Raw genomic sequence first — 22,529 nt, 5'->3', positions numbered from 1 at the left:
TAAATCTGAAATAAGTATCTTCAGATAAAAATAGATACAAGCAGAGCTACCTTGTGTCAAACTCTTCTGATTTTTTGACAGCTTCATGGATCATTTTAACTATTTAATTTGTCATCGTAAGATTTGAAAAAGTGATGTGAAAGGTTAAAAGTTAGTATAGTTACAAAGTGAATCATATTTTAGTTGAACAACTTCATAGAATACCAGAGCTCTTCCTTATTTGTCTTGATGCAAAAAAGAGTATTCTATAAATGTTGAGAAAATAATGTCAAGTACACTTAAAAAGATTGTCTACTCCTACCAACATGAGAAGTCTGGCAGAATATCAAATACAAGGTCACAGAATTAAAGACAAGAATCTATAAAAGTCCTAAAAGAATATACTACTATGTTATTCAGGTCACAAGCAAAAAGTTCTTGTAAGAATACTCAAACAGTATCCAATATTTTATTTATCTGGGAGGACATCCACTTTTATATTAGAAAATACAAAGAACTCATAAAGGAAAGGTTTTTATCCTCAACATACATGCCGTGATGTGCATAAAGGGGTGCCGGTAGGGTGGATACTGAACCCACTCCGATGGTGATAGAGCATCGATACAGTGTCATAGGTTGCATCACTTATGTTAACTAGATGGTAGTGTGCAACCAATTGTTCAATACAAATGAGAAGTTATCGAGTGATGCGTGTGATAAAAGAATCCATCTCTGTACCATTACCTTCCCCATCCATGACTGATTGTTTGACAGCAACACTTAATTCTGATGCTCTCTTCCTCATCTCACCTCCCTCAGGTGAAGCCATCAAAGTTCTCACAGCATTTTCAACTATTTCTGATGTAACCAATTCATCCTGACGTGCCCCATGTCTCAAATTTAGGCCAATTTTCAGGACCTTTGTTACCAGCTGAGAATTCCTTGGTTGATCTGAATGCATTGGCCAGGCTGCTATAGGAACTCCCATGGAAATGCTTTACATGCATGAATTCCATCCGCAATGACTCATAAAACCACCTGTGGAAGGATGTGCCAAAATTTCCAACTGAGGTGCCCAATCTCTTTCAATAATTCCTCTTCCTTTTATTCTTTCTTCATAACCTTCTGGCAGCTGAGCTCTCCTTTCTTCACCTGCAAAAACATCTCCTTTGTCAGCATCTCTGAGAACCCAAATGAACTTTTGCATGCTTTTCTCTAACCCGATGGCGAGCTCTTCGATTTCTTTATTAGACAAGGTAGTAGTTGATCCAAAAGACACATAGATTACCGAATTTGTTTCTTGTTTGTCAAGCCAATACAAGGTTTGATGTTGTTTGTTTGAGTCTTTGTTCTGCTCAGACAACAACGGATTGAATGGACCAATAGCCCATAGGTTTAAGCCATTAGTTTCTTTGTTGTGAACCAAGCTGACTCGGTAAGGGCCTATGGGTTATTAAATACTTTTAATTGGGGATCCAGGCCCAATTAGTATCTCTATTAAAAAGGACTAGAAGTTAGAAGAAGGGGCATGCAAATTATGTGAAGCTTTGGCTTTCTGATCCTCTCATCTCCCTTCTATGGTCTAGAATCTCATCCCCTTCTAGTTACCCTCTTCTATGTTATCTATCTATAATTAGTGTGTGGTTACTGTGTTGTGGGTATTATACGTTGTAACTTGTATTCCGTAATAACAATATATATATCAGTGTTTGTGTTGAAAATTGAGTTTGTTACATTCTTTGGCTACTAAATCAAGGTATGAACCTTCTATTACTCTGGATGTATTGTAAAGTTCTCCAGAGCAAATTTTCCCTTCAAGGGCTCCTTGTTTATTCCACAATTCCCATAACTCTGGGGTAGCACAGTTTTCGCTTGATATAATGTCCTCAAATATCTCAGTTTCAGGTTGGAAAGGTTTTCCTTTGGTTTTCCAATAGGATGAAAACATATAGAAAGCTGAGAAACCATTAAAACGGTAGCACTCGGCATTTGGAATTGCTGGTATATCCTCCAACACCCAAGTCATCAGAGAATCATAAATAACAATCACTCTCCGATGATTGGCGCCTAAGAGTTGGTTTACAAGAGAGCACACTGGCTCACGGAAATGGATTGTTGCATAAAGTAAAGGGATCATATGGTTAGGAAATTTATGAGAAGCATTTGGATTTGGAGGGGGGTTTTCAAATGGTGGTGTAGGGAATTCATGAAAATGTAGGTTTTTAGTAGTAACAGGGTCGAAACCATGGACACGTAACTTGACCTGGCGAATATGAGTGGTTGCTCCAACATAGTACACTGGGATATTATATGAGGTGATTAGCCTCGAGAGGTGGAGAAGCTGGTTGAGATGGCCTTGTGCTGGAAGTGGTACCATAACCACAGCCACTTGTGCATCTTGAACACTTATTTGGCCATTGCTTTTTGTTGTGTTGTTCTCAGCCATTGGGAAATGTTTAGAATTTTTTTGCAGTTTTATGAGTATCTGCAGCTTCCAATGAAAACATAGATGCTCTTATAATGCATGAATCCAATGAAAACTCATAATTGTAATGTATGCAGTCGTTTTCTTTGTTTTTTTTCTTAATACACTTGGTACGCTGTTGTTGTCGTTGTTACACCACTGACAAATGGTTACAAAAAAGTTATATTCTTAATTCTCTGTGCTATGGATTTATGTAGCAAAAAAGGTGTTGTGTGTTCACAATTCAAAATATATCATACTATATATTTACACTGCAGTTTCTTAATTTGCAGTTTGAGTTTTGTGCTACAAGAGACTGAAGAGTCAATATTGAATTGTTACCAACTTTTCCCCCATGTTCTTGCCGCAGGGGAGGAGATAGCATGGAAGGTATGAGTTCGGCAAAACCTAGTAAGTTTGGTCTTAACTCTGTATATTTGTTAAGAAATTCACTAAAAATGTGCATATAATAAACTTCAAATCTGCTTGAAATTGTCTCTTAAATAAGAAGTTAATGCTTGAAACTCACCTCCCCAATCTGCTTGAAAGCTCTTAATCGGACGACCAAAGTATTTTTCCACAATTTTTCGAAATTGAATAAAAACGGAAAGAATTCAGACTTGAAATTAAGAAAATAGATCCATGTGTATTTGCTATAATTATCAAAGAAAATAACATAATATTTGTATCCATCATTCGAAATAACAGGTGCTGGACCCCAAACATCCGAACAAATCAAATCTAAAGGGCCTGTGGCCTAAAAACTAGAATCAACAAAAGGAATTTTATGACTCTTGTTAACAGCACAAATTGGACACAAACTAGAAGACCCACAACTAGACGAAATAATTTTACTAGAAGGCAAAGCCCGACGAACTATAGGATAAGACGCATGAGCCAAGCGCGCATGCCAAACACCAAGTGAAGCAGCATATGAAGATGGTGAAGAAACTGATGTCCATATCGGAAGGGAGTATAGACCTCCCTCATTCGGTCCTTTGTGAAGAGCTGCCTTCGTTGCCAAATCCTTAATAAAAAAATAGTGAGGAAAAAATTCAATTAAGACTTGGTTAGAATTAGTAAAAGAACTGATAGACAATAAATTTTGGGTAGCAGTGGGAACATGAAGAAGGCTATCAAGAACATAGGACTTATCAGAAATATATAGAGATCCTTTACCAATATGCGAGATGGGCAATTTAGAACCATTACCTAGAGTAACTTCTTCAGGACCATGATATTCTGAGTGAATAGCAAGGTTGTTAAGATCAGATGTCAGATGATGTGTGGTGCCACTATCCATCAACCAATTTTGTGTTGTTTGGGAAGATGTACTTGCTAGATTTGAAGAAGGATGGCCAGATACCCGATTTCCATTCATAGTCCTAGGTGAATATATTTTAGTCAAGTCGCAGGTCAACCGCATGTTAGCGGGCATTTCGAATGCTTAAACCCTTCTCGAAGTGTAAATTGAATCCCGAACCCTCTTTGGTATTTTCAAATGATTTTTTCTGTTTAAATCTTTGAAAATTATAAATTTTCTTAATTTCTTTAAAAAATTTAGTGGCGACTCTTTTCTAAGTATTTTTCTCAAATTGTGTTATACTTAGAACATTTCAAAAAAGTGATTTTTCTAAAAGATAGGAAAATTACGACACAACAACTTCTTCAGGACCATGATATTCTGAGTGAATAGCAAGGTTGTTAAGATCAGATGTCAGATGATGTGTGGTGCCACTATCCATCAACCAATTTTGTGTTGTTTGGGAAGATGTACTTGCTAGATTTGAAGAAGGACGGCCAGATACCCGATTTCCATTCATAGTCCTAGGTGACGGACAAACTCGTGCAATATGACCCTTTCATTCGCAATTATGGCAGACAATTCCAGAATAATCAGTGGAAAGGGGTGGATTTCCTGAATAAGTTTTCGAATGAGTTGCAGTGGCATAATGCTGACTTTGAGATTGTTGTAAACTTCCATGGCTAGAAGAGCGTCCACGACCCCTATTAGTACGCCCCCTGCCGCGTCCACGATGTGTAGAGAATGAACTTTGTGTGTACTGTGCTGTTGGGGCAATAACAGTACTGGCATATTCACGTTTTAATTGTTTTTCTTCATTCAACAACAAACCATAAAGGGCATCAAAGGTGATGTCTTTGTGACGTGATTCAAGCGACCTTGTGAAGGGGCGATAAGCAGAACCTAATCCGGCAAGAACAAACTCGACTAAATCATCATTAGTGACTGGGTGCTGCAAGGCAGCCAACTTATCAGCAATAACTTTTGCCCCTTGCACGTAACTTTCAATAGTTGCATTATCACGGCGCAAGTTGTGCAATTGTGCCTTAAGTTCACAAATCAATGGTTTAGATCCACCAGCATAGGCTGCAACAAGTTTGTCCCAAGCTGCACGAGCTGTTTCTGCTCCGACCAATTGAGGGAGAATACTTTCTGAAACTGAAGCGACTATCCAACTCAAGACGAGTTGATCTTGACGTACCCAAACCTTATATGCAGGATTTGGTTTATCACCATCCAAAACACGTGGTGGTGCTGGTTCGCTACCATCAATATAATGGTTAAGACCACAACTGCAAATCATTGGAAGAATGTGTCTTCCAAAGCAAAAAATTTGTTGACGTAAGCTTTACTGGCAACTGGTGAGCGAGATTAGGTGTAGGATAGTAGTTTCCCGTGGCATTCGTTGAAACAACTGAAGCTGCCAGGGTAGAAGAGTTCTCAATATTATCTCCCATTCGAATAGTCGTTTCTGATATTCAAAGAATTTTTATTTTTTGGAACGAAAGAAAGAATGGTCGTTAAACTACAAAAGGCTCTAATACCATGTAAGAGATATTAATTCATAAAATATGTACAGCAATATGAATATATAGGTAGACTAAACACAGAGTCCTATAAGAACTAGGCAACACAGATTGAGGAGAAATAGTCTCCTAAGACATCACAACTTACTCACCCTTTTGCATAGACTTAGAAACAATTTAACTTTAAAATTTTTCATTTCCTTTAACATAATGATTTACGATCACATCAATATTTTAAGAATTGTTTTAAACCACAATTTTTTTTAAAAAAAATTAAACATCATGTCAAATCAAAGCGTGTCACATCAAGGAAGACGATTATTTTTCCCCTTTAATACCACGAGTACTCTATCTTAAACTAAGTGAAAAAAAATATTAATTCTAGTCAATCAATTGGGTGAGAGAATATCTCAAAAATAAGTGTTCCTCGTTAATTAAGAAGATCACCCCCACTCACCCACTCACCTCCCTTTATAGTGTGTTATCTTTTAGTTTAATAATTTTAATTTATATTTGATAATTTTTTAAATATGCATTAATTATTATTATTATTATAGAATAATGCTACTTTCAATTCACTCGTGAAATTCAGACAGTCGCAGGGGAGGGGGGACCAGGATCGGGTTCCTCTCTTACTCCTCATACGAGACCAAAAAAGAAACTAGCGAACCATTCAATATTTTTTTTAAAATAAAAATTTATAAATTTAAAATCCTAATTTCGGTTCGAATAAACCTTTAAAAACATGGACAAATTTTAGTATGCCGACATCCCTCCCGCAATACACTCTGATAGTATATTTAATTACTTTAAAAAAAAAAAAAAAAAAAATGGGAAAAGTCTAAACTATGTCAGTATAATATAAAAGAAAATAGAGAATCTATATCATAAATTCATGCCAGCATTAACTTGATTTTAAGATGTCGAATCTATATATTTGTATGTTTTCTTTTAGATTTCTCATAAAAAATTTATGTAAATTTATCATTATACTTTTTATGTTATTTTAAAGTCAAATTTTCAATAAATAAATATAAGTTAATTTATTTTGATTAATAAATTGATAAATGAACATGAATTAATCATTTAGTTTTCCTATGTTGGTTAAATTCATACTTTCAAGGCTAATAACTCTCAAGGGTAAAATAGGAAGAATACTATTACTTATGTATTAATTATGTGAAATGATAAGTATTAAGAGACATCTATTTTTTAGTAAAAATAACATATAAATAGGAACGGAGGAATAGTTGAATATGCACCATTTAATAGACGACGATGAACAATCGTGTTTATTATCTAGTGATATGAGCGATGAAAGAATCCAATTCCTTCCTCGTTACACCGCCTTCCACCACCGATCTCCGAATAGCCACCCCTAACTCCGCCGCTCTCCGACGAATTTCATTTCCTTCAATATTATTCAACATTATTGTCACAATTACATGTTCAATAATATTTGATTTCACCACTTCATTTCTACTACGTTCCCAATTATTGAAAATATTTATACCAACTTTCAAAAACTTTGTTATTAAAATACTATTTCTTGGTTGATCAGAATGCATGGGCCATGCAATAATAGGTACTCCCATTGATAAACTTTCCATGCACGAATTCCATCCACAATGGCTTATAAACGCACCGATTGATAAATGTCCTAATATCTCCAATTGTGGTGCCCAATCCCTTACTATAATACCCTTATTTTTAATTCTTTCTTCATACCCTTTTGGTAGTTCAATTTTTCTCATTTCACCAGAAAAAATATCACCTTTATCAGCATCTCTTAATGCCCAAATAAACTTTATACCACTTTTTTCTAAACCTATACAAAGCTCTTCGATTTGTTCATCTTTTAGTGAAGTTGTTGTACCAAATGAAATAAATAGGGCGGATTTCGGAGATTGTTTATCGAGCCATAACAAACATTTGTGACGATGATGATGATGATGATCGATTGATAAATAGTTGTTGGTAGACGTCTTGTTAATAATCTTCATTGGATTGAATGGACCTATAGCCCATTGTGTTTTATTTCTTTTGATTGGTTCTTTTTCAAGTAAATTCATGAATTTTCCTTCTATAACTCTACTTGTGTTGTAAATAAATCCAGAATCAGATTTTGAGTATTTCCTTTGAGAAGCCATGAAATCCATGAACTCTGATGTGAAACAACCTTCAACATTACAAAAAAATAAATAAATTATAAGAGATAGTATATATGTAACAAAATAAATATCATATCATCATTCTAGTTTACTTTTTGAAGTGTGTGATCATGTCATCTAAAAGCTTAAGTTCTCAGAGAGAGCTAACATATGACATTTATTATTTAATTGTATTCTCAACACGCCCCCTCATCACGTGCGTGCCTGGTTTTTTTCATGGGCCAAATACGTACATGGAAATTCTTTTTGACAAGGCTGGTAGTGAGATTCGATTTCAGGACCCTCTGTCTGCCTTGATACCATATGTTGAAGTGTGTGACCATCTCATCTAAAAAATTAAGTTTTTAGAGAGAGCACACTATTAAATCAATACATGTGTTGAATTGTGAGACCATTTCATCTTGAATTTAAGCAGATATATATAGAGAGAGTACACGTTTATTAATTTGGAAGCCTAATTCTTTTTTCGTGGGCTTATGTAAGCAATACATGAAAATACTTTTCTCATAATGGATGACGATAAGACTCGAACTTAGGACCTTTACTTGTTCAACTTCTTCATCTAATAACTTAAGTTTTTAGATGAAATCGACACATAACAATACAACAACATACAATTCCCTAATTATAACCGATGTTTGACAAATAAGATCCATTTAGGTGTTTGACAAAAATATTAATAATAAAGAAAACTAACCTTCAAGAGATGGTAGATTGTCTAGTATTTCAGCCTCAATAGGGAAAGGTTTTCCCATAGATTCCCATAAGAACAAAAAGATAGTAAAAGCAGAAACACTATGAAAGTTATAAGACTCAACATTTGGTAATGAAGTGAAATCTTGAACAACATAAGCCATTAAAGAATCATGAACAACAACAACTCGACGTGCAATCGATGATAAATATCGTAGAAGTGAAGCTACAGGGTTTCGTAGATGATACGATGATTCGAATGAAGGTTGAAGATGTGAAGGAAATTTTATATTTGAATTAGGGTTTGGCGGTGGTGATGGAAATGAAGGTGTTGAAAATTCATGAAAATGAATAATATTATTGGAAGAAGAACTAGGGTTTACTAAACCATGAGCTCTAATTTTGGCTTGTCTAGTATGAATTTTTGTACTAACATAATGGACTTGAATATTTTTGTAAGATGAAATAAGAGATGAAAAATGAAGAAGTTGATTGAGATGACCTTGTGCTGGAAATGGCACAATAACAACAACTACTTCATATTTGGTTGCCATATTGAAGATGAAATACTATATACTATAATTTATTAGTAATTGTTTGTGTGTGTATATATATAAAAAATAAATATGACGTAGATCAGAGAGGGTTGAATGTTGATGTCATTTTTAATCGATGTCTATTAGAAATATTATCTCTTTACTTTACAAAAGTAGAGATAATGTATGTGCATAGCTTATCATTGATATCCAGACAGTATCACTTGTGAAATTTAAACTTGACATGTTGTTGTAGTAGTAACGATATTTGATAGAAAGAATAACTTTATTTTTGGCAATGCTTATAAAATTATAGTGAATATATTGTTACTGCGAGGATGACTTTATTGATGCCTTTTTATGATTGTACTTTAAAAGAGCTTCTGGGTCATTTACTCTTATGTCCGTTCAACAAAAAATAGTATAAATTGATGGAGACAATTGCATATAAGAGGAGATAAAAGTACGCATATATTAGAAAAGATTAATTGATGGAGACAATTGCATATGAGAGGATATATTAGAAAAAAGAGTAATTTGTGAAGGAAACTAATTGTGAATATCTCATTTATAACTTTATTACATTATTTTAATTAAAGAGAAGATAAAAAGTGCATGCATGCTTTTATGCTTCAAACTAATTAATAGTATGACTTCTCAAGATTAATTAATTCCTAAACCAATCTTACATAATCTCAAGATTATCGTAATGACTTAATGTGTATGAATAAGTTGATGAGTACTTTCAATTGAAACTTTCCTTCGCAAACATATTTAGCGACAATTGAATTAATATTATCACATTTAGAATCGTTAGAGTCTATAAAGATATTGAATTCCTTTTTGTTTGTTCAATTTTAAACTCATTAAAAACATGATGATGATGATGATGATAACGAAAAGGTAACTTTTTTTTTGTTTGGTGAAAGATCAAATTCTAATAGTGCATGTTTTCTTTTTTTTTGATAGGAACTTTATTTGTCTCAATAAGTTGCAAATATTATAAACCATGCATGTGCAATGTACTTGACAATAAGTTAAATGTACATGTGTCAAATTTACAAGTCCCAAAGTACATCAAATAAAAAATTCTAATTGATAAGATAGTTGTCTTTGTTCAATGGATTCGACTATTTTAAAGTACTACTAATGGTAACAAATGTGTCGACCCAAAAAAAAAAAAAAAAAGTGTCAGCCGCCGATTTTTTTGGTTTCGTTCGATATTTGTATTGGAATTCGATTAATTTGAATTTGTCCCTCATAAGGCTCCATTCGACAAAAAAATATTCCTTATCAAGAATTTTCATATATTAAAATTTAAACTCAAAACTTTTAATTAAGGAATCACTGCATTCTAATGTCGACCGCCGAATTTTATGCACTTTATCGTGATGCCTTTTTTTTTTTTTGTATCAGTTAGACCATCTCCAACCCACCTCTATTTTACTCTCCATATTCTATATTTGGAGAGTAAACTAGAGAATGAGCACTCCAAATCACCCTCTATTCTTCAAATTTAGAGAGTTGAATAGTAGTTCTCCAAATTTGGAGAACTACTATTCACACTCTATATTTCACTTTTTTATTATTTTATTATTATTTCTATTACTTTCTAATTAACATATTATTTTACATATAATTCTATTAATTAAATATCTAATATTCTTAATTCTTTTTTAAATGTAATATAATATTTTTAAATATTATTTAATATATACTATTTTAATTTCAAATTAATAGTATTTTAATTTTTTTTCTAATTTTCATGAATAATAAAATTTTATTTTATTATTAATTTTCATTATAAAGAATACGCAAGAAATAGTAACATTTTATCTTAAAAGTGGAATTTTATGACGCCACAAATCCAAATTAATCGAATTCCAAAAAAGATCTCTTTTGAAATATCAAACCTCAGAAGAGATATCAACATATGGAGGGTCCAAGTGGGAAGGACTCAAAATTAAAGGTGGAAATTATTCCATTATAAAAAAATCAATACTAGTTTTTTTTTATTAGTTCTAATAAATAAAACAATCGACCAAGAAATTAATTGACTATATATATATATATATATATATATGGTCATATGAGTAGTTGTAAAAATTTAATGAATAATTAAATGATTAATAATGTTGAGAAAGCCCTTTAAGATGACTCAATTGATTTGAAGGCTAGTTATCTATGATTCGGAATCGATTTCCCTTTAATATCTTTTGAGTCAAAGTGTCAATATAGCGATGGCCTAAAAAATTTACTTAATACACACATTATTTTAAAGTTTAAAAAAAGTCAAAAATATAAATAATAAATTATTAATACAAGAAAATTGGTGGGAATCTATTTCCTCAATTGGAAGCTGTTTTTACTATTTTTGGGTATATATAATAGCTACAAGGCACTATTCAGGCAAATTCAATAATTATTATTTATATTTTATATTTATATTAAAAGATTATGAAATATGTATAAATACTTAATTGCAATAATTAAGATAAATTATGAGCTCATAACAAATTTAAGATTTATAAACTTAAAATTTATGAACTTCAAATCCTAATCCCGTCTAGTAGCATATAATATATTGTAATAAAATGGAAATTTAATACCACAACTTAGTTAAAAATATCTAAAGTTTAGTCTTATCAAGTTCACAATTTTATAAAAACATATTTAAAGTTAGAGTTGACAAAGCATAGCAAAGTTTCAAAGAAAAAATGTGTGATGTTTAGTGAATGTTAAATTTTGAACTCACAATTTTAAAAATGTAGTAATAAATTGAATGTTAAGTTAAATGGATCAAGTTTAAATTTTTATCCTAAAAGATAAATTTGAAAAAATTGTTGGAATGCAAAGAATTGTTGAGATTGTATGCTAAGATTTTTTACAAAGCACTCAAGGTGCTTGACAAAATGACTGAGAGGAAAAAAACACCAAAAAGAGTACTTGTGCTCCTGATTTGATATAAAGAATGCAGTAAATGGACATAGAATTGTGAAAATGGATGAAGTCTAGGAGAAGATGGTGTTTAGGGAGTTAAAAGATTGATTCCCAGTTTGCCAAATTGATTGCAGGACAACCATAACTCCTAATACTCGAGCTCAAGCACCCTCCCCTGCTGCTTTTCAGGTACAAAATGTTATGGCTGCCTTCGAGACTTAAATTCGAAACCACATTCATAGTTACTTGTTAATTTATTAGTTTGATTCAGTTCAATCCTGTATTTGATGTGTTTGGTATACGAGGAAAATTTGATAGATATGGAGCACATTAAGGCCCATAGTGTAGAACTTACACTGCTGGATAAAGATCCTCCTTTAGTTCCATGTTCTTGCTTAGATTAGCTGATGGGATTGAAGTATTCAACCCTGAATCATCTTCTGTAAATGTCATTTCCTTCTCTTTCGTTCCTATTCGTGTCAACAGGAATGAATATGACTACTTGGCTAGTCGCATAGAAGACTGAGAAATCAATAAAAGACAAAAAAATGTGCTAAGATTTGAACTTGGGCTCTTTGGTGAGTAAGAAAAACGAATATGAAACAAACCCGAATTCTCAATACAGATACATAAACCTTATATCCATTGATAACCAAATTATGATAACAACACTTGAATTACAAAGAGAAGTACTGAAATAACAAGTAACTAAAGATAGAGATAAGAATGAGGATGAGAAGTTAAGACTCTAGAAAGAAGATGAGAGGAAAAGACAGTTTCTTCATAATACGCATAACCTTTCTGTCTAACCCCTATTCCTATTTAACCAATTGATAATTGGGCCTGAATCCCAAATAAAACTCTCTAATATTTTACGCGGCCCAATTATCCCATCCAAATCAGCCTCATTCGCTACTTCTAGCACATAAGCCCGTACAAAGTCGACTTGATTCACAACAGAATATATCAAGTTGGACCTTGTAGAGAAATGAAACAAGGAGTAACTGTTACTAGATATTATAGTATACGTATATTTTGGATCTATGAAGTTAATGTTAAGGAGAACAGAGGAATGCCTCATTTCTCACATATTTGATTCACAGGGATATTGGCCTAGCTAGTGGCCGGCAATGTTGTTGTAGTTTATTATCCTGCTAAAAAACTCTTTAAAATTTTAGTAAAGGAAAAATACAAGTAAAATTATGTGTTTCACGGATAACTAATATTACACATATATTAGTCCTCACTCAACCGGACGCCACCCTACAACAAAGAGAGAAACACAGAGAGAGAGAGAGAGAGAGAGAGAGAGATGGTTGTTGAAGTATAAGCTATGATTTTGGTGGAACATAGACAAAATGAAGAAAGTAAAATATAAAGAAAAATACATTAGTGTCCTCTAAGTATGATTGAATTACCAATTTTTCGTAACTGACTTCATCAAAGCCACACTTTCATGCAATAAATGCTTAGTTCGATGACCATTGATGAAACTAATCTAGATGGGAAACTTATCGAGTAATGTGAGTGATAAAAGAATCCATCTCCTCACGGTTAACACCCCCATCCACCACTGATTGTTTGACAACATTACTTAATTCTGATGCTCTCTTCCTCATTTCATCTCCCTCAGGTGAAGCCATCAAAGTTCTTACAGCATTTTCAACTATTTCTGATGTAACCAATTCATCTCGACATGCCCAATGCCTCACAATTAGGCCAATTTTTAGGAACTTAGTTACTAACTGAGAATTCCTTGGTTGATCTGAATGCATTGGCCAAGCTGCTATAGGAACTCCCATAGAAATGCTTTCCATGCACGAATTCCATCTGCAATGACTCATAAAACCACCTGTGGAAGGATGTGCCAAAATTTCCAACTGAGGCGCCCAATCTCTTACAATAATTCCTCTTCCGTTTAGCGTCTCTTCATAACCCTCAGGCAATTGAGCTCTTCTTTCTTCACCTGCAAACACATCTCCTTTGTCAGCATCTCTGAGGACCCAAATGAACTTTTGCATACTTTTCTCTAATCCAACAGCGAGTTCTTCGATTTCTTCATTCGACAAGGAAGTAGTTGTTCCAAAAGACACATATATTACCGAGTTTGTTTCTTGTTTGTCAAGCCAATACAGGGTTTGATGGTGTTTATTTGAGTTTTTGTTCTGCTCAGACAACAGCGGATTGAATGGACCAAGAGCCCATTGGTTTAGTCCATCATTTTCTTTGGCTACTAAATCAAGGTATAAACCTTCTGTTACTCTAGATGAATTGTAAAGTTCTCCGGAGCTAACTTTCCTCATTAGGGCTTCTTGTTTCCTCCATAATTCCCATAACTCTGGGGTAACACAGTTTTTGTTTGATGAAATGCCCTCAAATATTTCAGTTCCAGCTTGTAAAGGTTTTCCTCTGGATTCCCAGATGCATGAAAACGTATGGAAAGCTGAGATACTATTAAAACAGTAGCACTCAGCATTTGGAATTGCTGGCACATCCTCTACTACCCAAGTCATCATAGAATCATAAATAACAATCACTCTCCGATGATTGGCGCCTAAGAGTTGGCTTACAAGAGAGCACACTGGCTCACGGAGATGGATTGTTGCATAAAATGAAGGGATTAATTGGTTAGGAAATTTATTTGAAGCATTAGGATTTGGAAGGGATTTTCAAAAGGTGGTGTATGGAATTCATGAAAATATAGGTTTTTAGCTGTGACAGGATCGAAACCATGGACACGAAACTTAGCCTGGCGAATATGAGTGGTTGCTCCAACATAATGGACTGGGATATTATACGAGGTGATGAGCCTCAAGAGGTGGAGAAGCTGGTTGAGATGGCCTTGTGCTGAAAGTGGCACCATAACCACTGCCAGTTGTGCATCCCGAACACCCTTTTTGCCATCGCTTTTATGGGGTAGTTCTCGGCCATTGGGAAATGCTTAGAAATTTTGTCGTTTGATGAGTGTCTGCCGTTTCTGAAGTGCCTTGAGTTATATGTAGGAGAAAAACATAGATGATTTTATAAGGATTACGTCTAATGCATGAATCCAGCAACTAGAATTGTATGGCCGGCTGCTGGAAAGCTTAATTGTTAAAAAGATATTGAAATTTTTTAACTTCTCTTATTTGACATATTGCTGCAAAATATATTACTTAAAGTAGTCACAATCAAATCTTTTGTTGTCTATCAGTAAAACCAACAGCAACTGGTTGAGTTTTATATAAAATGGAGGAAAAAACATCAGCAAAGGCAGACCATAAAAATATTATTTGAAGAAAAAAAAAGTATACACCCATGTAAGTATTAGAGATACTGAGATAGTTGTCAATGTAATCTCAGTCGAATTTACATCCTCATCGTCAAAATTGTAAAAATCAAATATATGTTCATTTCAAGTGCAAGAATCAAAGAAATATCAATATTAGTTTTGTGGTTCTTATAAACACCGCTATCTTCAGATTCTTTTATCGTAGGACAATATAGTAGGAGTATTACATAATGGACCAAACTTTAGTCAAGGAGCAGTCATAATAGACTGCATTATGTAGTATTTTTCTGTAATTTAGCTTGTTTTTAGAGGGTAAGACACAAAAGATTAAAAAAATGCTTAGCAATCTTAGTTGGTCAAGGAGTCGAAGACCTTCCTCAGTCACCCACTAATTTGACCACTTAATAAATCTGAAATAAGCATCTTCAGATAAAAATAGATACAAGCAGAGCTACCTTGTGTCAAACTCTTCTGATTTTTTGACAGCTTCATGGATCATTTTAACTATTTAATTTGTCATCGTAAGATTTGAAAAAGTGTTGTGAAAGGTTAAAAGTTAGTATAGTTACAAAGTGATTCATATTTTAGTTGAACAACTTCATAGAATACCAGAGCTCTTCCTTATTTGTCTTGATGCAAAAAAGAGTATTCTATAAATGTTGAGAAAATATTGTCAAGTACACTTAAAAAGATTGTCTACTCCTACCAACATGAGAAGTCTGGCAGAATATCAAATACAAGGTCACAGAATTAAAGACAAGAATCTATAGAAGTCCTAAAAGAATATACTACTATGTTATTCAGGTCACAAGCAAAAAGTTCTTGTAAGAATACTCAAACAGCATCCAATATTTTATTTATCTGGGAGGACATCCACTTTTATATTAGAAAATACAAAGAACTCATAAAGGAAAGGTTTTTATCCTCAACATACATGCCGTGATGTGCATAAAGGGGTGCCGGTAGGGTGGACACTGAACCCACTGCGATGGTGATAGAGCATCGATACAGTGTCATAGGTTGCATCACTTATGTTAACTAGATGGTAGTGTGCAACCAATTGTTCAATACAAATGAGAAGTTATCGAGTGATGTGTGTGATAAAAGAATCCATCTCTGTACCATTACCTTCCCCATCCATGACTGATTGTTTGACAGCAACACTTAATTCTGATGCTCTCTTCCTCATCTCACCTCCCTCAGGTGAAGCCATCAAAGTTCTCACAGCATTTTCAACTATTTCTGATGTAACCAATTCATCCTGACGTGCCCCATGTCTCAAATTTAGGCCAATTTTCAGGAACTTTGTTACCAGCTGAGAATTCCTTGGTTGATCTGAATGCATTGGCCAGGCTGCTATTGGAACTTCCATGGAAATGCTTTCCATGCACGAATTCCATCCGCAATGACTCATAAAACCACCTGTGAAAGGATGTGCCAAAATTTCCAACTGAGGTGCCCAATCTCTTACAATAATTCCTCTTCCTTTTATTCTTTCTTCATAACCTTCCGGCAGCCGAGCTCTCCTTTCTTCACCTGCAAAAACATCTCCTTTGTCAGCATCTCTGAGAACCCAAATGAACTTTTGCTGGCTTTTCTCTAACCCAATGGCGAGTTGTTCAATTTCTTGATTCGACAGAGAAGTAGATGTTCCAAAAGACACATATATCACCGAGTCAGGTTCTTGTTTGTTAAGCCAATCCAAGGTTTTGTGATGTTTATTTGAATCGTTGTTCTGCTCAGTCAGCAACAACGGATTGAATGGACCAAAAGCCCATAGGTTTAAGCCATTAATTTCTTTAGCTACTAAATCAAGGTATAAACCTTCTATTACTCTGGATGAATTGAAAAGTTCTCCAGAGCTAATTTTCCCTTCAAGGGATTTTTGTTTACTCCATAATTCCCATAACTCTGGTGTAGCACAGTTTTTGTTTGATGAAATGTCCTCAAATATTTCAGTTCCAGCTTGTAAAGGTTTTCCTCTGGATTCCCAGATGCATGAAAACGTATGGAAAGCTGAGATACTATTAAATCGGTAGCACTCAGCATTTGGAATTGCTGGTACATCCTCTACCACCCAAGTCATCATAGAATCATAAATAACAATCACTCTCCGATGATTGGCGCCTAGTAGTTGGCGTACAAGAGAGCACACTGGCTCACGGAGATGGATTGTTGCATAAAATGAAGGGATTAATTGGTTAGGAAATTTATTTGAAGCATTAGGATTTGGGGGAGGATTTTCAAATGGTGTAGGGAATTCATGAAAATATAGGTTTTTAGCTGTGACAGGATCGAAACCATGGACACGAAACTTAGCCTGGCGAATATGAGTGGTTGCTCCAACATAATGGACTGGGATATTATACGAGGTGATGAGCCTCGAGAGGTGGAGAAGCTGGTTGAGATGGCCTTGTGCTGAAAGTGGCACCATAACCACTGCCACTTGTGCATCCCGAACACCCTTTTTGCCATCGCTTTTTATGGGGTAGTTCTCGGCCATTGGGAAATGTTTTGAAATTTTGCAGTTTTATGAGTATCTGAGCTTCTGAAGTGTCTTGAGTTACATGTAGTCTAGGTGAAAACATATATTCTTTTATAATGCATGAGTCCAATGACAACTTGTACTTGCTGGTGGGCTGCTAAAAACCTTTAAATCATTAATAGGATACCTTCTCAACAAAATGAACAGGCATCTCTATGCAATCACAATCAAATCTCTTTGTTTTTTCGTAATAAAACCACCGACAAGTGGGATTACACTGGGTATGTTATTGTTGTTGTAGAACTACCGACAAGTGGTTACGAAAAAAGTTATACCCTTAATTCTCTATACTATGAATTTATGTAGAAAACATACTGTTGTATGTTCACAATTCAGATATTAACATACTATATGTTTGGACTGCAGCTTCTTAGTTTTTCTTTTGAGTTTTGTGCTAAAGGAGACTGGAGAGAGTCAATATTGAGTTGATTACATACTCTTTCCCATGTTCTTGCCGCAATGTTCAGCAAAACTCAGTAAATTTAGTCTAAACTTTGTATATTTATCGAGAAATTCACTGAATATGTACATATAAGAACCATAATGGTATGTTATTTACAAATATGTTGTTAGCTACCAAAGAAAAACATCATCATCCTCATTGTAAAAAAATGCAAATATGTTATTTGTAATCCAAGTTCCCAGCCTGTGCATCAAAGTAATACCATTATTTTATTATTAGAATCTTCTATCATAGGACAAAATACTAATATATGTTTGTTATGGGAGCAGACATTATAGACTTTCTTTTCAGTTTTTTAAAATATTAAGCAGTTGCTATAGTTTCTCCATTATTTGATGTTATCACAAAAGAAAATTCTAGATATCCTCACCAATCAGGTAATACTAATTTATAGTCTGTCTGGTCATGTTTCAATGAAATAAGAAGTTTTTTTTTTTAAAAAAAAATGATTATTTTAGAAAGTTAAGTCGGGAATTTTCTTAAAATAAAAGATGTGATTATTTTAAAGAGTTGAGCCGAGGGTTTATTAGAAATAAGAAGTTCTCAGGATACTTGATTTTTATATACTTTACTTGAGTCGAGGTATATCGATAACAATATCTCTTTCTTCACCTCGTAGGTATAAAACTGCAAACAGACCACCTTCTTTAGAGTCCACTTATGAGATAAAATTTGATATGTAGTTGTTGCTAATGCTGCATATTTTAGAGAATTGAAGTGTTTGATCAAAGCTTCTAGGAAAAATATATGTGTTTTCATCTAAAGTAGAAGTTGTTTTTCCGTGAAGCGAAGTAGTTTTAACCTTCGAAACACTTTTAGAATTTTGGTCAAATACTAATTGTTCTAATTTTAGTAAAAATATTTTTCAAATTGATTATTCAAATAGACTGATACTTCCAAAAAGTATTTTTTAAAAATACACCGAATAATTTTTATTTTTTTTAAATAAGCTGATTTTAAAAGATCGACCAAACCGGCTATAGTCATACATAATTACCTCATCTTAATGCTCTAATGCACCTATAAATAAACATTAAATTATATAATATATTTTCAACTACATTTCAACTGAAGATAACGTTTGTATCTTCAAAAAAGAAAGTTATTGTTGTAAATCATTTTGGTGGTTAAATGGATGACCATAACTCCTTGGTTAATTTCCCTCCTTTATGAGTAGTAATGTTGTTGATAATGTGGTCAAATGGATGATCATAACTCCTAGGTTAATTTCATCCTTTATTGGTAGTAATGTTGTTGATAATATGGTTAATTGGATGACCATAACTCCTAGATTTATTTCCTCCTTAATGGGTAGTAATTCTCAAGGTTTAATGTAATGTTTATGACACCTTTTGGTATTCCTCAATGTAATCCTATAAATAGTGGTGTTGAGAATAATGTTGGATAGACTTGAAAGAAAGAATGTTAGTTTATATTGTTCCTCTTGTCTTATAGTCTTCTTCTCTTCCTCTTTATATTGTTCTTTTGTCCTTAAGTTTTACAAAACGTTATCAGCACGAAACTCTAATATCATTTCGATTTTTCCAAGTTAAGCTTCTGGTATGTATTCATATACTTAATTCTCATTATTAATCACTCTAATATAATATACTACATATTATGAAATGATTAGGTGTTAAACAGTGTGTGTATATTTTTGGTAGTTAAACAATGGAAATATATAAGTCCAAAAAGTTTATGTTCTCGCCTAATCATCAAGTGAATTATGCTATTTTAAATTAGTTAAATTTTAATTTTGTCTAGCAATTTTTCTAGAAATTATTTAAGTTATATGTTAGGCAGAATTTTCATTTAAATTGCTCGGAAGTTTGATACTAACACATTAAGTTACTAATTGATGTTACTTTATACAATAACATGTGTCATGTTATTATCATTGAAAAAAAAAAAGTTTTGTTAATTACTTGTGTACTCACTATTTATTTTAGTCTAATTTAATTATTTTCTATGATAGTTTTATCATGTCGAACTTATCAAAGCTTGAGTTCGTGGCACTTGACATTTCTGGAAATAATTACTTGTCATGGGTACTCAACGTTGAAATTCACCTTGACGCTAAAGGTCTTGGTGCCACTATTACCAACGGTAATACAACGTCGAGTCAGGACAAAGCAAAGGCAATGATTTTCCTTCGTCATCATCTGAATGAAGGATTGAAGGTTGAATACCTTATGGTGAAAGATCCACTTGAATTGTGGACTGGTTTGAAGGAAAGGTATGACCACCTTAAGACAACGGTATTGCCAATGGGTCGTTATGAATGGATTCACTTGCGGTTACAAGATTTTAAAACTATATGTGAATATAATTCTACTGTATATAAAATTACTTCCCAATTAAAATTATGTGGGGAAGATATAAAAGATGAGGACATGTTGGAAAAGACTCACAACTTTTCATGCCTCAAATTTGGTATTACAGCAGCAATACCGTGAAAGGGGATTCAAAAAGTATTTTGAGTTGATCTCATGCCTTCTTGTGGCTGAGCAACATAATACTCTTTTATTGAAAAATCATGAGGCCTGTCCCACGGGAACTGCTCCGTTACCGGAAGCAAATGAGGTTGAAGCACATGGCCAGTCTGAAAGAAGACAAAATAAAAATCAAGGCCAAAATAATGTGTGTGGACGTGGCAATGACAGAGGACGATATAATAATCGTCGTGGTGGTGGTCGCCACAAAAGGGAGAACAATATGGGTTCTCAAAGCAATCCTTCAAGAGGCAATTGTCATCGTTGTGGCATGAAAGGGCATTGGAAGAATGAATGCCGAGCAGCTGAGCATTTTGTTAGGCTTTATCAAGATTCCTTGAAAATAAAAGGAAATAAAAATGGTGCATCTTCTTCTAATGCTCGGGTGGAGTCACACTTGACTTATAAAAATGATGCCGAGGCAGGGCCTTCACAAAAATATGATGACAATATTGAAGCAAATTTGGCTTTAAAAGATGATAATTTTGGTGACCTTGATGATATTATTCATTTGGAAGTTGAAGACTTCTTTGGAGATCAAAATTAATGTTTGATCATTTGATTGGGGAAAATAATTATGTTATTTTATTTGTGTTTTTTTATTGTTATGTTTTTCCTTATGTTGTTTTTATATTCAGAAAAAAAAAAAGTACTTTTATTTTCTTGCAAAGTTGTCGATTTTTCATATTTCTTATGATGTACTTTTATTTTATGAAGATAAATAAAATTCCCGAATCTTCAATTGGTTCAAGATGAGTAATAAAGTTCTCCGGAGCTAACTTTCCCCATGAGGGATTCTTGTTTCCTCCACAATTCCCATATCTCTTTAGTACAGCAGCTTTCAAGTGAGGGGATGTCCTCGTATAGTTGAGTTCCAGCTTGGAAAGGCTTTCCTTTCATTTCCCAGAACAATGAATACACATGAAAGCTGAGATACTATTAAAACAGTAGCACTCAGCATTTGGGATTGCTGGCACATCCTCTACTACCCAAGTCATCCTAGAATCAAAAATAACAATCACTCTCCGATGATTCGCGTCTAAGAGTATTGGTAGTTGCATAAAATGAAGGGATTAATTGGTTAGGAAATTTATGGGAAGCATTTGGATTTGGAGGAGGATTTTCAAAAAGCAGTGTAGGGAATTCATGAAAATGTAGTTTTTTATCTGCGAGAGGGTCGAAACCATGGACAGGAAACTTAGCCTGGCGAATATGAGTGGTTGCTCCAACATAGTGTACTGGGATATTATACAAGGAGATAAGTCTAGAGAGATGGAGTAGCTGGTTGAGATGGCCTTGTGCTGGAAGTGGCACCATAACCACAGCCACTTGTGAATCTTGAACACCCTTTTTGCCATCGCTTTTCATGGGGTAGTTCTCAGCCATTGAGAAATGTTTTAGAAATTTTGCTATTTGACGAGTATCTGCAGTTTCTGGAGTGCCTTGAGTTATATGTAGGTGAAAAACATGGATGATCTTATAAGGATTATGATTAATGCATGAATCCAACAACTAGTATTAGCAGGCCAGGCCGGCTGTTAAAAAGCTTTGTTGTTTATGTCTCATGCACAACATGTACTGTAGCTAAAAAGATATCGAAAAAGTTTAACTTCTCTTATTTGACATATTGCTGCATAATATATTTCTTGAAGTAGTCACAATCAGTTCCTTTGTTTTCTCTCAATAAAACCAACAGCAACCAGTTGAGTTTTATATAAAATGATGGAGGAAAAAAACATCAGCAAAGGCTGCTAAGCAAACCCTCCATAAAAATATTATTTGAAGAAACGAAAAGTATAAGAGACGGTTGTCATTGTGATCTCAGTCGAATTTACATCCTCATCATCATCATTGTAAAAAGCAAATACGTATAATTTCAAGTAACACTACCATGTCAAACAAAATTCATACACCTTCATTGCTGCTGCAATGTGTCATGATTCTGCTATATAGTTATATTTTCTTTTTATACCAAAAAACTAACACGATCATTGTTACTTATTTACCATTCCATATGTTTCACCTCTATGGTTTTACATTTCATGTATTTTAGCATCTAAGAAACCAAAAGATTCAAAAATAGTTAGCTATCTTACTTGGTTAAGGAATTAAAGATGTTCCACAGTTACCACTAAATCTGAAATAA

General features: G+C 33.8%; 3 protein-coding genes and 2 pseudogenes across 3 annotated transcripts; 1 reads left to right on the top strand and 4 right to left on the bottom strand.

The window, feature by feature from the left end:
* Nucleotides 1-976: 976 nt before the first annotated feature.
* Nucleotides 977-2,486, bottom strand: LOC125809881 (zeatin O-glucosyltransferase-like; annotated as a pseudogene).
* Nucleotides 2,487-6,567: 4,081 nt separating this feature from the next.
* Nucleotides 6,568-8,691, bottom strand: LOC125809884 (zeatin O-glucosyltransferase-like). The gene is made up of 2 exons (XM_049489439.1): nucleotides 8,141-8,691; nucleotides 6,568-7,451 (listed from the first exon to the last, which is right to left on the bottom strand). The coding sequence occupies exons 1-2, from the start codon at nucleotides 8,688-8,690 to the stop codon at nucleotides 6,568-6,570; spliced, it is 1,434 nt and encodes a 477-aa protein (XP_049345396.1). The 5' UTR covers nucleotide 8,691.
* A 4,432-nt stretch (nucleotides 8,692-13,123) lies between these two features.
* Nucleotides 13,124-14,543, bottom strand: LOC125809883 (zeatin O-glucosyltransferase-like; annotated as a pseudogene).
* Nucleotides 14,544-15,964: 1,421 nt separating this feature from the next.
* On the bottom strand, nucleotides 15,965-17,386 carry LOC125809882 (zeatin O-glucosyltransferase-like). Its single transcript, XM_049489438.1, has one exon. It carries the CDS (start codon nucleotides 17,384-17,386, stop codon nucleotides 15,965-15,967), a length of 1,422 nt encoding a protein of 473 aa, XP_049345395.1.
* Nucleotides 17,387-19,873: 2,487 nt separating this feature from the next.
* LOC125809880 (uncharacterized) lies at nucleotides 19,874-20,930 on the top strand. Its single transcript, XM_049489437.1, has 2 exons — nucleotides 19,874-20,149; nucleotides 20,334-20,930. Exons 1-2 carry the CDS (start codon nucleotides 19,874-19,876, stop codon nucleotides 20,928-20,930), a joined length of 873 nt encoding a protein of 290 aa, XP_049345394.1.
* Nucleotides 20,931-22,529: the final 1,599 nt, after the last annotated feature.

Source organism: Solanum verrucosum, unplaced genomic scaffold, assembly GCF_900185275.1.
Source record: "Solanum verrucosum unplaced genomic scaffold, falcon-dt-bn FXZP01000820.1, whole genome shotgun sequence".
NCBI lineage: Eukaryota > Viridiplantae > Streptophyta > Magnoliopsida > Solanales > Solanaceae > Solanum > Solanum verrucosum.
Note: the sequence above shows the minus strand (reverse complement) of the source record. Positions and strands in the feature narration are given on the sequence as shown.